Source organism: Anguilla anguilla, chromosome 5 (genome assembly GCF_013347855.1).
Source record: "Anguilla anguilla isolate fAngAng1 chromosome 5, fAngAng1.pri, whole genome shotgun sequence".
NCBI lineage: Eukaryota > Metazoa > Chordata > Actinopteri > Anguilliformes > Anguillidae > Anguilla > Anguilla anguilla.
Genome location: NC_049205.1, coordinates 37,567,026 through 37,580,477, shown reverse-complemented (window position 1 = coordinate 37,580,477; position 13,452 = coordinate 37,567,026). Strand labels below are relative to the sequence as shown.

The 13,452-nt window shown below is 48.2% G+C and overlaps 1 protein-coding gene across 1 annotated transcript in view; it reads left to right on the top strand.

Annotated features, from left to right (window-relative positions):
* Nucleotides 1-4,725: 4,725 nt before the first annotated feature.
* The window catches only part of igdcc4 (immunoglobulin superfamily, DCC subclass, member 4), a 58,571-nt gene continuing 49,844 nt past the window's right edge, over nucleotides 4,726-13,452 (top strand). The window contains exon 1 of the mRNA XM_035419506.1: nucleotides 4,726-5,071. Within this exon, the coding sequence (XP_035275397.1) occupies nucleotides 4,927-5,071 (145 nt within the window). The 5' untranslated portion in view covers nucleotides 4,726-4,926. The remainder of the gene's footprint in view (nucleotides 5,072-13,452) is intronic.

Genomic DNA, 13,452 nt, shown 5'->3' with positions numbered 1-13,452 from the left:
ATTTATTATAATAATAATAATAATAATAATAATAATAATAATAATAATAATAATGTTATTATTATCATCATCATCATCATCATCACCATAATCATCATCATCATCATGTCTTTATTTGTATAGTATGGCACAAGGTGCTTCACAAAATGCCTTTTTATATTTCACTGCTGCTTTGTGAAACCCTCTAGACTTTTACTCTGTGTTGAGCATTATTATTCCCCCTCTCTCCCTCCCTTCTGCACTTTCTGTTTCTGCCGCCTTCTGTCCTCTGCTACTCTGTCTCTTGCCCTCCCTCCCTCCCTCTCTCTCTCTCTCTCTCTCTCACTCTCTAGCACTCTCCCCCTCTCATGCTTTCTTTTCCATCTCCCCCCGTTCCTCATGAATATTCAACAAGCACAGTCTGGACAAGCCCTCAAAAGTCCTTGTTAACACCAGCTCTAATGACATGCACCTTCAATGGAGAGCCAAAAAAAAAACAGATAAGAGCGTGCTGGTGGGGACTTCCTGTCCCCCCCCACTCCATGACAGGGCTCCAAAGATGGGACACTTGAAGTGGCACATTACCGGAGCTCATTCCGCCTCGCCTTTCACCACGCTTTTGCCTTTTGCTGGGATTTAAAATCTACTTTTAAGCTAATTAGGCTAAGAGGTGGGTCTTTTATGGCCTATGTGTAATAGTGTTTGTGAGAGGGACTCGCTACCCCACCCCCCCTCCCTCTCTCCTTCCCTCCCTCCCTCATCCTCCCTCTCTTCAGCCGTCTGTTCAATGGCAGTCTAGGACGTGAAAGTCAGGGTTCCTCGACAGAATTGGCAGTCGCTCCACCACTGGAGCTCAATGGGATGTTGTTTTTCCCTCTTGTAGCAATCTGAGTACTGCACAAATGGCCTTTGTTTTAGCAGCAAATGTATTTTTGATTGTTTTCACAATTTTTCTGATTTCATTTAATAATGGGAGCGAAAATTTGGTAGATGCAGTCAATGATTTTTTTCCGTCATATGCTCCATTGGGATTGGCATGCTGTCTGTATCATTAAGAGAGAGATACACACACAATGGATTCCTGGCCCATTCAGTGGAGAGGGCACCACCTGATCCACCAAGGCCCCCCCACCCCCCACCCCCCCGTGTCCTCGCTGCCCAACCTCCAGACTGTTCTCGCCTGTGCTCTCTGTCTCTCTCTCTCTCTCTCTCTCTACACTATAGTGGTAATGCATTAAATGCAGGCACTGGGAAGGGGGGATGTGAGGAGGTAGGCAGGAGCTGGTAGTCCTGGGATGTGCTCAGAATACCAAATAAGACTTTGTGTACACAAGCGAAATCGCGCACATACACACACACTTCCCGGTTCAATGGATTGCACTGCACCAGACACACACTTTCCTCCACTTTCCGCCATGTCACATTGCACCTGTCCCTCTAGCCTTATAAAGTAGCCTTGCTGTGTGGGTAAATAGCGCATTATCGCCATTTTCTCCAGGTAAAAGCGGCATATATGAGCACACGAATGTCTGACTGAATTTTTTAACACGTATGAATGTGTTTACCGACCCCGCGCACATCTCCCATAATGCCCCACCTCCCTGGGAACCGCGCCAGCACGCCTTGGCGGTATCGAGCCAGTTTAGCCAGCTTTCCGTCCAAGGCGCCCCCATCTTCCCATGTGCCACCCCCTAAGTCTTGGTTTCCATGGAGACCGCTTTTTCTGCGGCAAAGACCCTCAGGCACCCCTCCAAGCGGAGAGGAGCGGGGACGAAGACAGGCGGGGTGAAACACTGGCAAACGTGAAGGGCCGTTCCCAAAACAGCCTCTGTTTGTGTTGGGAAAAGGGGGCGGGGAGGACTGTGCTCAAACAAACAAATAAAAAGAAAGGTTGGGAAAAGTTTCCCAACAGCTCCCCCCCCCCAAAAAAAAACTCCCAAAAATTTGCCTTGAACATCCAAACTTCAGATAACCCATCCTCTGGTGTAAAAAATTAAAAATAAATAAAAATCACACATTGAATCACATTACACGTTTCACGTATTTTATTCAGTAACATATTTTGCTTGTGTGCGCATTCGCCTTTTTTTTAAAGTATTAGGTTAATAATGGCCAAAGTTTTTAACCCCTCTAGGCGTCAATGCACGCTGAGTGTGCAGAACGAGCTCCCCTCCAATGTTTACAGCTGGTGAGAGGGGGCGCTCTTTGATCAAGACCAGGGCTGACGGTGAGGACCGGGCCATGCCTCGGTGAACTGTACTCCGTGCACCGTCTTGGTGTAAACCGGTCCTAAAATGCAAATGAGTCCGTACTTTTTGGGGAGATCAATGACACACTCATACAGACAAACTCAGCCTCAACAGAATGAGGGGCCATAAAGGACAGAAGAAGGAAGACATTAGAAATGCAAATGGACGCTCTTCTCTTCTTTGCTAATAAGCGATGCTGTTTGTGTTAACACTGGCAGCCATTTGTGGTGAACGGAGACGCCGCAGCGCCACTGATTTTACGACCACTTAACTCTGAAAAGGTTTGAAGGATTGGCCAGTGTTCCCAGCAAAGGCAAGCCATCAGGCTGTCAATATTAATCATACGAGTTAGACAGGAGGACACCTGCGCCCCTCTGCCCCAAGTTCAATACACAGACACACACACACACACACACACACAAACCACATTTCCTGATGAAAATTCACACTAGACCGCCTACAAATCATTTGCTTCCTCTAAAAAACTGCTTAAAAAGACATGCTTGACGTCCCCAGTTCCAACAGGCCACAATAGGATGTGTGTAAATACTTGTGTTTGAAATAAGTTATTTTGTCATGAGGCCATCATCCCTATACAGTACCGGGTTTTTGCACGTAACGTTGTGAAAAAAAGATGGGGGGGAAGGGGGAGCAAAGTGATCATGACAACCGCCTTCTTGTTTCTTTGCTCACAGAATGTAAAGACCAGTGAAAGGAATGTCTTTGATGTGGTTTAGGAAGCCAAGAACAATTTTTTTTTGTTGGCTTTTTTAAGCAAAGCATTTGCAGATGGGCTGTGCTGATGCTAGAGTTTGTCTTCAGTGTGGTCTTTGGTTTTACATTGTGGGTCGCTGAGGACAGGGATCAGCACTCTTGAGTTCTCACTGACAATCCCGCATACAGACATGTGCTGTTTCATTGTTTTTTTCTTCCTTCTATAATAATTGCGCTGCACAATCTGTGGTGCTTACAATTTTCATTCTGCATGTACATCTAATTGGAGCTTAAATGGTTATATGGAAAAAGTACTTTAACATAAACCCCTGTTGTTCATACCAAGCACACATCAAGTGAGTGCCCCTGGTTTAAGGCCAGAATACACACTCTTGAATCACGTATCTATCTGAACAGTTTCTCTATGATAGGTTTTCCCCAAGAACAACCCAGTGACTTAGTGACAGCACAATTTACATATAAAATCGCACAGGTGTGAAATTCAGAAACTATGTTCTTTCTGTGTATGAAGAATTGTGTCTATTATGTTTATTAGGCTTTTTGTCAAAATGGCCTTGCTGGAATCAGTAAAGAAACAAAAAAATCTGAGACCTCCAGTAGATGTCCTATCCCTGTGTAAACATGACTCTCTGGAACAGATGTCCTCCTCTTAAAATGCACTGGCAATGTACATGGCCCATCACAGCAAAGGAAGACAATTAGCACTGTTAAATATTGACACATCTACAAGAGCACCTCACCTGAAAGGAGGCTGGCTACTCCACTCCAAATCGGGTGGCCCCACCCACTATTTTCACTTTCAAAAAGGCATGTTTTTATGTCACCCCCCATAATTTCCTGTTTCACTAATGCCCATTTAACAAGACCACAGATGAAAACAGCCCTGCTTTATATTTCATTGCTGACACCATGTGGGGAACAACCTGGTTTCAATGATCAAGCTAGCTCACTGCTGTTAGTTTGTATATTGTATGAAAGTCAGTGGGTGTCCTGATCATGGTCCAGACAAGAAACTTACAGGGCTGTCTGGCAGACGTCTGAATATCACAGAACAATATTTTTGTACTTGTGAACATATTTCAGTTTTCTTGCATATGTGACTCTGGGTGCCTTTCTTGGTGAATGATTCATATCTTGCTGGGCCATTGAGTACCACTGTCAGAATATCTGTCCGAAGGTTTCAGAGGGTGGTGACCAATGCATCAGACAGAGGCCAGGCTCAGAGTGCAGGTTTAGCTGATGGGAACACCCAGCTACAGTAGTAATTTCAGAGTTAATGCGAATCCATAATATGTGATTCTATTTATGCTGATTGGTATGTTTCCAAGCAGAGCTAACAATACATTCACTGCAAGTGCACACATGTGCATGCCACTAATGCAATCTACAGAATCGAGGTATCAATTTTCCATTGTGCATCCCGACTAACCCTTTAATGTTTTGACCCTAATACATCTTAATGCTTATTCTCACCCCAACCACACACACGCACGCACACGCACACGCACACATACCCTTCTCCCTGCAATGTCCCAGCACTTCTGCATGAATACCGTCTGCTTTCTGCGGGCAGTTGTGACACATGCACTTTGAGGGGGAAGGTTGCTAGTACTCGGGGTCGCATCAGTGCTGATGCAGTTTGCTCTAAAGAGGCAGGGTGTTCTGGAGGTGTTGTTCTATTGGCAACATTTCAGGCGACTCCAATGGACACCTAAGCAGGACTTGCCCGTGTGTGTGTGAGTGTGTATGTGCGTGTGCGCGCGCGTGTGTGTGCGGCAACTAACACACACTACATTCGCTCACAACATGGCGATGAAGCCAAGAGGGACGCGACGTCTCTCCCCCAACTAGCTGATACCATTCTGTTGTGTGTAAAAGACGGGGGACCAATCAAAAGGAATGTTCATGAAATAATAGCCAACTGAAAACATACAGGACTTTACACGGGATTCTGATATAGGCTATGTATGTAGCTAGCGATATAGCCAGCTATAAATACCCACACAGTGCTGACCCCTCTGCTGGAAATCAAAGGCTTTACATGGCGGTGGAGAATATCTGTTTTTTCTGTCTACTTTCTCTGGGGTTCTGTGTTTTGTCCGTTCAAGGTAAATACTTCAATCCATGTTAATATTCATCTTTGCTTGAATGTTGTATTGTGCCGCTATCGGGAGAGCTAACAAGCTAACGTTAGGTATCAATGTGTCAGTATAGGAGCATGTGAGTATGAGATAGCCTGCTAGCTGGAGCTATGATATTTTGCACCTTGCTCGCCGCAGCGCTTTTGATACTACTCATGTGGTTGTTCAGAAAACATGACGGCTTTGTAAACCTTACGCTTGCAAGGTTTCACTGTTAACCGATATATTGCGATTGATACTGAGCGCGCAGTCCAGTTTAGTAACAGGGATATATCTTTTCCCAATTAGCGAGCGCAACAAAGTTGGTTTTTGCAGACTCGGTAGCCTATAAATGCAGCAAACCATTGCAAGCCACTTCTCTTTTTATTTGCACTAGCTATAATAGTCATTTTATAAAGGTTTGTGCAGAGAGGAGTTTAGAGAAAGAAAGGCTCGTTTTGGAATGTGGGCACGTTTTTAAAAAAAAAATTTTTTTACATTATCTGGAACCCTTAAGAACGACCGAGCTTACGGCATGTGGCTAACGGGTCCGCATGCTTATATCATAGATTAGATTGCAGTTGTACATGTTCGTACTGTAGATCGCTCACGAAGCACAAGTGTATGTGCTGTCTCTGCTGTTTACTGATAATGTGGTTTCAACAGAATTCTGTAGCTTAAGCCCTCTGTCATTTATGACTAGCCTGTTAATTGTTCGTTGCTTGCACGTTGTTCTTTTATGGGGTTTTTATGAAGTTTTGCTTAAAGTCGTATATCGGGTGCCCTCCACAATGAATTGCGCCCTACGTCCGTAGCATTATAACCGGGTGCTTTTATGTTTATTTCTATTTTATTTAATATGTGACCGTATAATTGAGACTATTTTATAAAGGTATCAGTTGATCATAACATCAGTGAACAGCACGGTGTATCCACCGCTTTGCGAATGAATGAGGTGCCACAATACTGAATCGCGCGGAATAAAGTGGGTCTTCCCCCCAAAAAAATCAGTGCCAAACGTCACACATGTGCTCGGTGTTGTAGCTTTGGAGGGGGTGTGCGTTGTACCGTGCACTGCGGTGGCCTAGACTTCGGGGCGGACGCAGGGAGAGAGTTGGGCAGCTACTCAGCAGACGGGCGGCGAGGGAGGAGAGGGAACAGGGGAGACGGCGAGAGAGACCAGCCACAACATTTACATGACAAAGAGCAGCGCAAAAGCACACTGCTAGCGGTTCAGCACAGCGCATCGTATCTTCAGCCTGTGTTGAGAGATGCGCATGGCATGGCAAGACAATAGCATGCCTGCATAAAAAATAAGATAAAGGCAGTTTAGGTTAACAGGCAAATTTGACAAATCAGCTAGGTGGCAATCTCGTATCATCCACATATCGGGGAATGTTAAAATGACTGATTTATTAAATCACTGCATGACAAGCGGTCAGCTATGGTTCATTTAGCCAAACGCAAGGATACATTTTATATTGTCGGATCTTAGGCTCTACAAGTCAAGTTGTGCAAGTTTTATTAAAAAACATTAAAAACGTATAGGCCTAATTCGCCCCCACACTAGTTAAGCCCCGTTATTATATTGATAAATCGTAGGGATATTCTGTTTGGGTCGAAAGTAGTATTGCAATGTTAAAATAGTTGGTCAGCTTCTTTGTGTAGCCTACAGATCGTAGACCAGGACGGTAACCCGAAAGCGGGTAGGCTGTCACAGGACGAAGCCGGACTCATTAAGTACAGGAAGAGCAGGCTATGCTGCGCGAAGGATGAACGTTGAGGTATGACACAGAGTAGTGCCAGACGAATTCCTAATACAAATGCGTCTCCCGAGGCGGAGCCCACGTCTGACATTTTTCCTGTAAGTTTCCTATAAGCGTTTGCTACGATGGGCAATGTCCTATTCCATTTATTAGAATGTTGGTGAACATGACAACGGAACGGGATCAGCCAATGTACGGCTGAAGCAGGTGTCATTATGACAGGGTAATCAGTAGAGTAGCGTATGGAATTAAATAGAACGTACCTTGGGGCAATCGTGTGTGTTTTGTTGGTATTCTTGGTGTCGTCTCAGTATTCAGTTTTAATATGTTGCATTAGCCGGTACATGTCTACATATCTTGGTAAGAACCTAGGTCAATGGAATCATAGCGACATTCCGCATCAGCTCAGAAACTGTGTCCTGTGGGTGACCAGAACAGCTCCAAATCCATGACTCCACACTGCCACCCTTGTCGATGAGATGGGGTACAAGCCTGCGTGTACACTTGTGAAAAATGGAGTTTTGGCTTTCCTCCTGAATTCTTAAATGGGGATTTAAAGGGCACAGATGTGCCAATTTCAGTAGTGATTAATTAGCTCATGAACAAACAGCCACAATGTTTATGGTGTATGTGCTTTCCTGCATATGGTGGGTAATATGTAAACTGCAAAGCTGCAAACAGGAGACACAACAGTTTGAAAAATCCCCCCCCCCCATACAGTTTGCTACTGCTGACCCTGGACATGTGGTACAGCAGTTGAGAGTCTGAACTTTGCTCATGTTATTATACTCTTTAAAAAGGATGCAGAGCTCCCCTCAGGGCTGGGGCCCTGTCCCATGGTATTGGCATGGTAGAGCCCTGTGCCTTGTGTTCATCACAAGGCCTCCCCTCAAACCCAAAAAAAGCATGGGATCTATGTCTGGTCCCGGGCTGGTGGGATCACTCCTAGGAGCATGTCCCAGGCTTTGGGAGAGGAATGTGTTGTGGAGGGCTTTGTGGGAACAGGAACCGATGGGGCATGGGGAAGAGGGGGGTGGGTTGATCTAAGGGAGGGCTGTTGATGATGGGGTTTGGGGGAGGGGGCTTTAGTTGGAGAGGGGGATGTGGGGTGGGGTGGAGTGCGGTGGAGGCATTTTTGCATCCCATCTATAAACAAAGAGCTTGTTTTTGTCCAACTGAAAGAACAAATGTCAACTCGTAGTGAACTCATCACGCACAGTTTAGCACAATTTTTGTGTTTCTAAGAGTATGTGTGTTTGTCTGAGAGAGAGAGAGAGAGAGAGAGAGTGCACATGCTTGCCCTTAAAGTTTCAACACCATTCAATATGTGCTCAAATTATTGTTTGTCACAAGGGCAAACCTCACATCATGACAACAGTGCCTTTTTGACTGTTGTAAGAAAAAAGATTGGGGCCAAGAGAAAAAAAGAAAGAGGGAAAGCCGCAGCTGCTTTTGAACAGTGCGTGTCACATGGGTCCTGCAGCCCTCCTCCTCAGTCCCTCCCATGATTCCTGCCTGCAGTGTCTCCTGCAAAAAAAAGATGGGTGGGTTTACTCAAGGGGTGCATTCCGTTGTGGAGAACACCTTCTTCCTTAACACTTTTTTCATGTTAACTGATTCCGCATGCCCACCCTGGTCACTCCCTTTCTGTCTGTTTGTCTGTCTGCCTGTCTCTTAATGAGGGTCGGGATGGGAACTTGGTTGATGGAAGCCCTGCCTCATTTAGATGATGCTGGGATTGGCTGTACTGCTGGGAGAATGCTCCTAATCAGGTCCTGCTTAATTATTCAGACAGTTAGCTGCATTTTTTGTCTTAGCGAGTTGTTCTGAAAACCATGTAATTATGCTAATTCAGTTTCATAAATGAATGTGCTCGTGGCTAAAATTCATTAGCCTCATATGAACTTTGTCTGGCCCTACGCTGCCATAATGCTGTCCTTTTTGTTTACCCCCGTAAACTGTTTTCCCTCGAGAGCTGGCTTTGGTGGCCACCCGTCACGTGTTTTCGACTGGGATAAACGAACAGGTTTGTCTGAACGGGGATTCTTCAATGCGAGCCGGCATTCTGTACTAAGCGCGTATCTGTCGGTCGAGTCGCCCTTCGCATCTGCGAGAATTGAGCCGGCAATTAGCGAAGGTGTTTCCGTCCCCGAGCTATCATGCGTTAAACCGGCCGTCTCCGTTGTCGAGCGCGAGAGAGGAAGATTTGCGCCCTCTTTAAAAACGCGCTGCGCTACGACTCCCTCGATTAGATAAGTAACGTGAGGACACCGCGCGAATTACTTCTGCAGTGATGACAGAACGTCCCAGTGCTCGCTGCTGCTGTAAAAACACATTTCTGAAGGGCACAAACTTATTGCTTCAGCTCCCAGTTTTGATTTCCATCTGGCTTAGTATTCAGGGTTTCGTTGAGTGACAGTTGAAGCCCTGCGGTATTTGTTAACCCACGCTGTTCTTGTCGACTGTCGGTGATGGAAAGCCTATTAAGGTGCAGAAAGCTTTGGCTCGGCATCAGTAGCTCCTGGAACCATGCTGCATTTGTTAGGCAGCATCTGATTCGGTCTGGGGGACTGTAATATCATGCAGGGCTGCTTGCAAAACAGTTTAGCTAAACAATAATCTGACCAACAAATCTATATTTGGCCTGTATGTATGTTTAGTACATCGCCAGTGGATTAGCTTGTTTAATTACAGATGTTGTGCCATTGTGGAACAGTAATGAAATTGTTCCGTAGAGCCCACCCACCCATGTAGCGTGCTATCCTTGATATGTCAGTCTCCTCTAAACACCAGTCAATCAATAGAAGTGGATCAGCTGCCTGTCTGATTAGTTTGTCACAAGTCGAGTGAGGCTTGGTTAATCGTGTGGTACACAAGACTAGATTTGTTTTTGAGGAGATTTTTTCCCCCCCAAAGTGTATTTCTTGAAGGTCTGATGTCAGTGAGCCTGGCATATTCTGCTTGTTCAGCTGTGTGTAGGCCTCCTGTCTTCCTGAGAAATGGCATGCCGCAGGGCTTGTCCGATTCACTTTCGCACGGGGATCTTGTTTTGCGCGTATCTTCATTGTTGTTGCGCTTGATTTAAATGTGTACAGTCACGGGGTAGTTTGCACATGTGTGCGATTGCATGTGCGTGGGGGTGTTTGGCTGTGCGTGAGGGTGTTTGGCTGCCAGCAGATGTCTGTGAGTAGCGAGCGTGTTGTTTGAAGGATGGTCTCTTCCTCACGGTTCTCGTTGGGCAAACAGTCATACGATCGCATTCCTTCCATTCCGTGCTGCTGGCCACTGAGTCACATGACTGATGGGCTTATTGGGGCGGGGGCGGGGGGGGGCAGAGGGGGGCTGCATGTGAGGAGACAGAACCTTGACTGGCTCAGTGAGCTGCTGAATGCAACAGTGTACACACACACACGCACATACACACACACACGCACTCACGCACATACACACACACACGCACTCACGCACATACACACACACGCACATACACACGCACTCACGCACATACACACACACACATACACATACACACACACATACACACACATACACATACACTCACACGCTCACACGCACACATACACACACACTCACACGCACAGACATACACATACGTACACACACGCACGCACACACAATCGCAGTCATATCCCTGGGACGAATGACTGTGGTTTTATAAGCGAGTCCAGAATAATGAAAAGGAGTGAGCGAGAGAGAGAGAGAGAGAAATATGACGCGCGGGTTGATGCGGCTCGATGAATGGCTTCGGTGTCTCCCGCGGATGCAGCGGCCGTACGTGTCCACGGGAATCGCGCACGCGCGCAGTGAGAGGGCACGCGACGCATCACCGGAGGATCCCTTCATTTGCTGCCGTTTCATTCAGCCGGGATCCCTCTGTAACGTCGCCAGCGTATCTTCAGACTAATTTGTCTGGGATGACTCTAGTAATTAAGCCCCACAGCGCACGTGTGTTATCACCAGGGGGTTTGTTTGTTAATTCGGCAGATGAATCGGCGCTGGGGGAATGGGGAGCCGGAGGTGTGGTGGGGATGTGGGGTGGAGGGTGTGTGTGTGTGTGTGTGGGGGGGGGGGGGTGGCCTTTGTGACAAAAGTACAACCAACCCCCAGACCCTCGCCCAAGTAAGACCCTAACCCCAGACGAAGCGGAAGGGGCGGGGCTGACGGCCTGATGACGGACACACGGCTCGCGCAGAACCGAGGTCCTGCGTGCCCCCCCCCCCCCCCAATCTCCTTGCGTCTTCCCGTTGGGGAGCGCCGTGGACGCAGGCGAACTCGACTGGGGGCCCCTGGCGTCCCTCTTGTCCCGGTGTCTCTGTGTCGACGGTGGCAGGGCGACCCCTACCGCGATCGCGTGACCGAACATGTGGAGCACTGCCGGCGCGAAAGCGCCGAGGAGAGCTCGACAAACGCCCGGCCTCCCCTCCCCACCTCCTCCCGGTTCCCACCCCGCCCCGCCTGCTGCTCTTCCCACCCCGCCGCCTTTCCTTCCCTCACCCTCCCCCTCACCCTTTTCCCTTTCCCTCTCCCTCTTCTGCAGAATCTGTATTCAGCGCCAGCCCTCTCCTCATATTGTGTTTCCGTTATCAGATGATAAAAAGGGGCTTAACTTGTTTGAACTTCCTGTGAGGTGCGTGTGTGTGGCAGATAAAGGGAAAAAGGGAGGCATTCCAGTCCTCATTCCCCAAAGCTGGGGCGACTGTTAACGTGCGTGTGTGCGTGTGTGTGTGTGTGTGTGTGTGTGTGTGTGTGTGCGTGTGTGCGTGTGCGTGTGCGTGTGCGTGTGCGTGTGCGTGTGCGTGCGTGTGCGTGTGTGTGTGTGTTGGGGGGGCGTGTGGGGTGTGTGTGTGTGTTGGGGGGGCGTGTGGGGTGTGCGTACGCGCTCCCTCATTTTAAAGTCTAGGGAGGCAGATAAAGCCGACGCCATGTTTGATCACGCCGTGCCCTGTCACTGCGGCGCTGTCTGCAGCGTATCAGTAATGGCGGCTGTCACTCGCGTTCTCCGTCTCAAACCCTGGTTTTAGAACACGGTCGCGCCCTTGGGTACGGGGACGGCACCGCCCGAAATGACCGTAAAGACCATTCAGAAAGATGCAGGGCACTGCCCGTCTCGCTAGACGCGTGCCAGCCCAAATAGAACATTGCTGTAACACTCGCAGTGTACTTCCCTGCCTCCCTGCCTCTGGTGGTGTGATAGCGCGATGCTGTTGTAATGGAGTGTACGCGCGCGCGCGTGTGCGCATACGTAGCACAGAACGTTATATTGATGTGGAGACGCCGCTGTTGCGGTGCGTCCCCGCGCCGCTCGGCGTCGCTGCTTGAATGCAGAATATCAGCGCGGCCAGACATTTCATTTCCGATGCGTAGATCAGACCCAGGCGGGATTAGGAGTGGGTCGTCACAGTCTCGGGATCGATCTGAGATGTCCGTCTCTCTCTGTTTTGCTCAACGCTCGCGTGTCTGCTACGCCGAATAGCCGCGTTCCGGTACAGCCGGCGGCGTCGTCCGCCGAGGCGTGGCTCTACGCCGTCGCCGCGCGCCGTCTTCCCCTCGTTTGGCTTAGCTGCCCCTGCTGGGGGCGAAGCTCCATTGGGCCACCGATGGACCAGGCCCAGAGACCGGCCCTGAAGTGGCTTGAGCGTAGCACGCGCGCGTCGTGGGTTACGGGGGATACAGAGCAGAAGCAGCGGCTAGCACAACTCCACAGCGATAGAAAACCCAATACGTTACGGCACACGCAGTAGGCTAGTTATGATTTATAATGATTATATTGATTATAAATGTTTGAAAGGAAAGGAGTCTGTGGAAATTTCCCTCCCTTTCCCCTCCTCTCCTCTCTCCGACAGACCCCCCCCCCACCCCCTCGCTCAGCGAGGAAGGCGGGGCGGCGGGCTCCCTTTCCGCGGGAGAGACCTGACGGCATCGTGTTCCGCTCCCCGCCGGCCGCAGGGCGGATGAAGGCTGATTAGATTAAATGTTTAGACAATCGCAGGGCATGTTTGGCCGTATAAAATTGGCCGCATGTCAATGTTATTGTACCAGGAGCTCCCCGAGCACGCGCCGAAACCTGAGAACCACATTGTTCTCTGAGGAGATGGCAGATGAGTCTCTCTTTCTCTCTCTCTCTCTCTTTTCTCTGTCTATTCTCTCTTTTCTGCCTGTGGTTAGTTTTTTGATCGTTTTTTCTCTTTATGTTGCTATATGTCTATTATTTTTATTTAGAAGTACAGTAATTTCTGTGGTTGAATGATGTCCCAATAAAAGGGGTTTTTAAATCTCTCTCTCTCTCTTTCTCTGTCTCGCTCTCTCTCTGTCTCGCACTCTCTTTCTCTATCGCTCGCTCTCTCTGTCTCGCTCTGTCTCTCTCTCTGTCTCGTTCTCTCTCTTTATCTTTCTCTGTCTCGTACTCTCTTTCACTCTCTCTTTCTCTATCGCTCTCTCTCTCTCTGTGTCTCGCTCTCTCTGTCTCTCTCTGTCTCTGTTCCCGCTCAGTTTTTCTTCCTGCAATCTCTGCTTCACGGCGAGGGCGAAAGAGAGAATTTCTCACAGCAATGAAATCTCACGGCATTCCATCTCTTTTTTTTT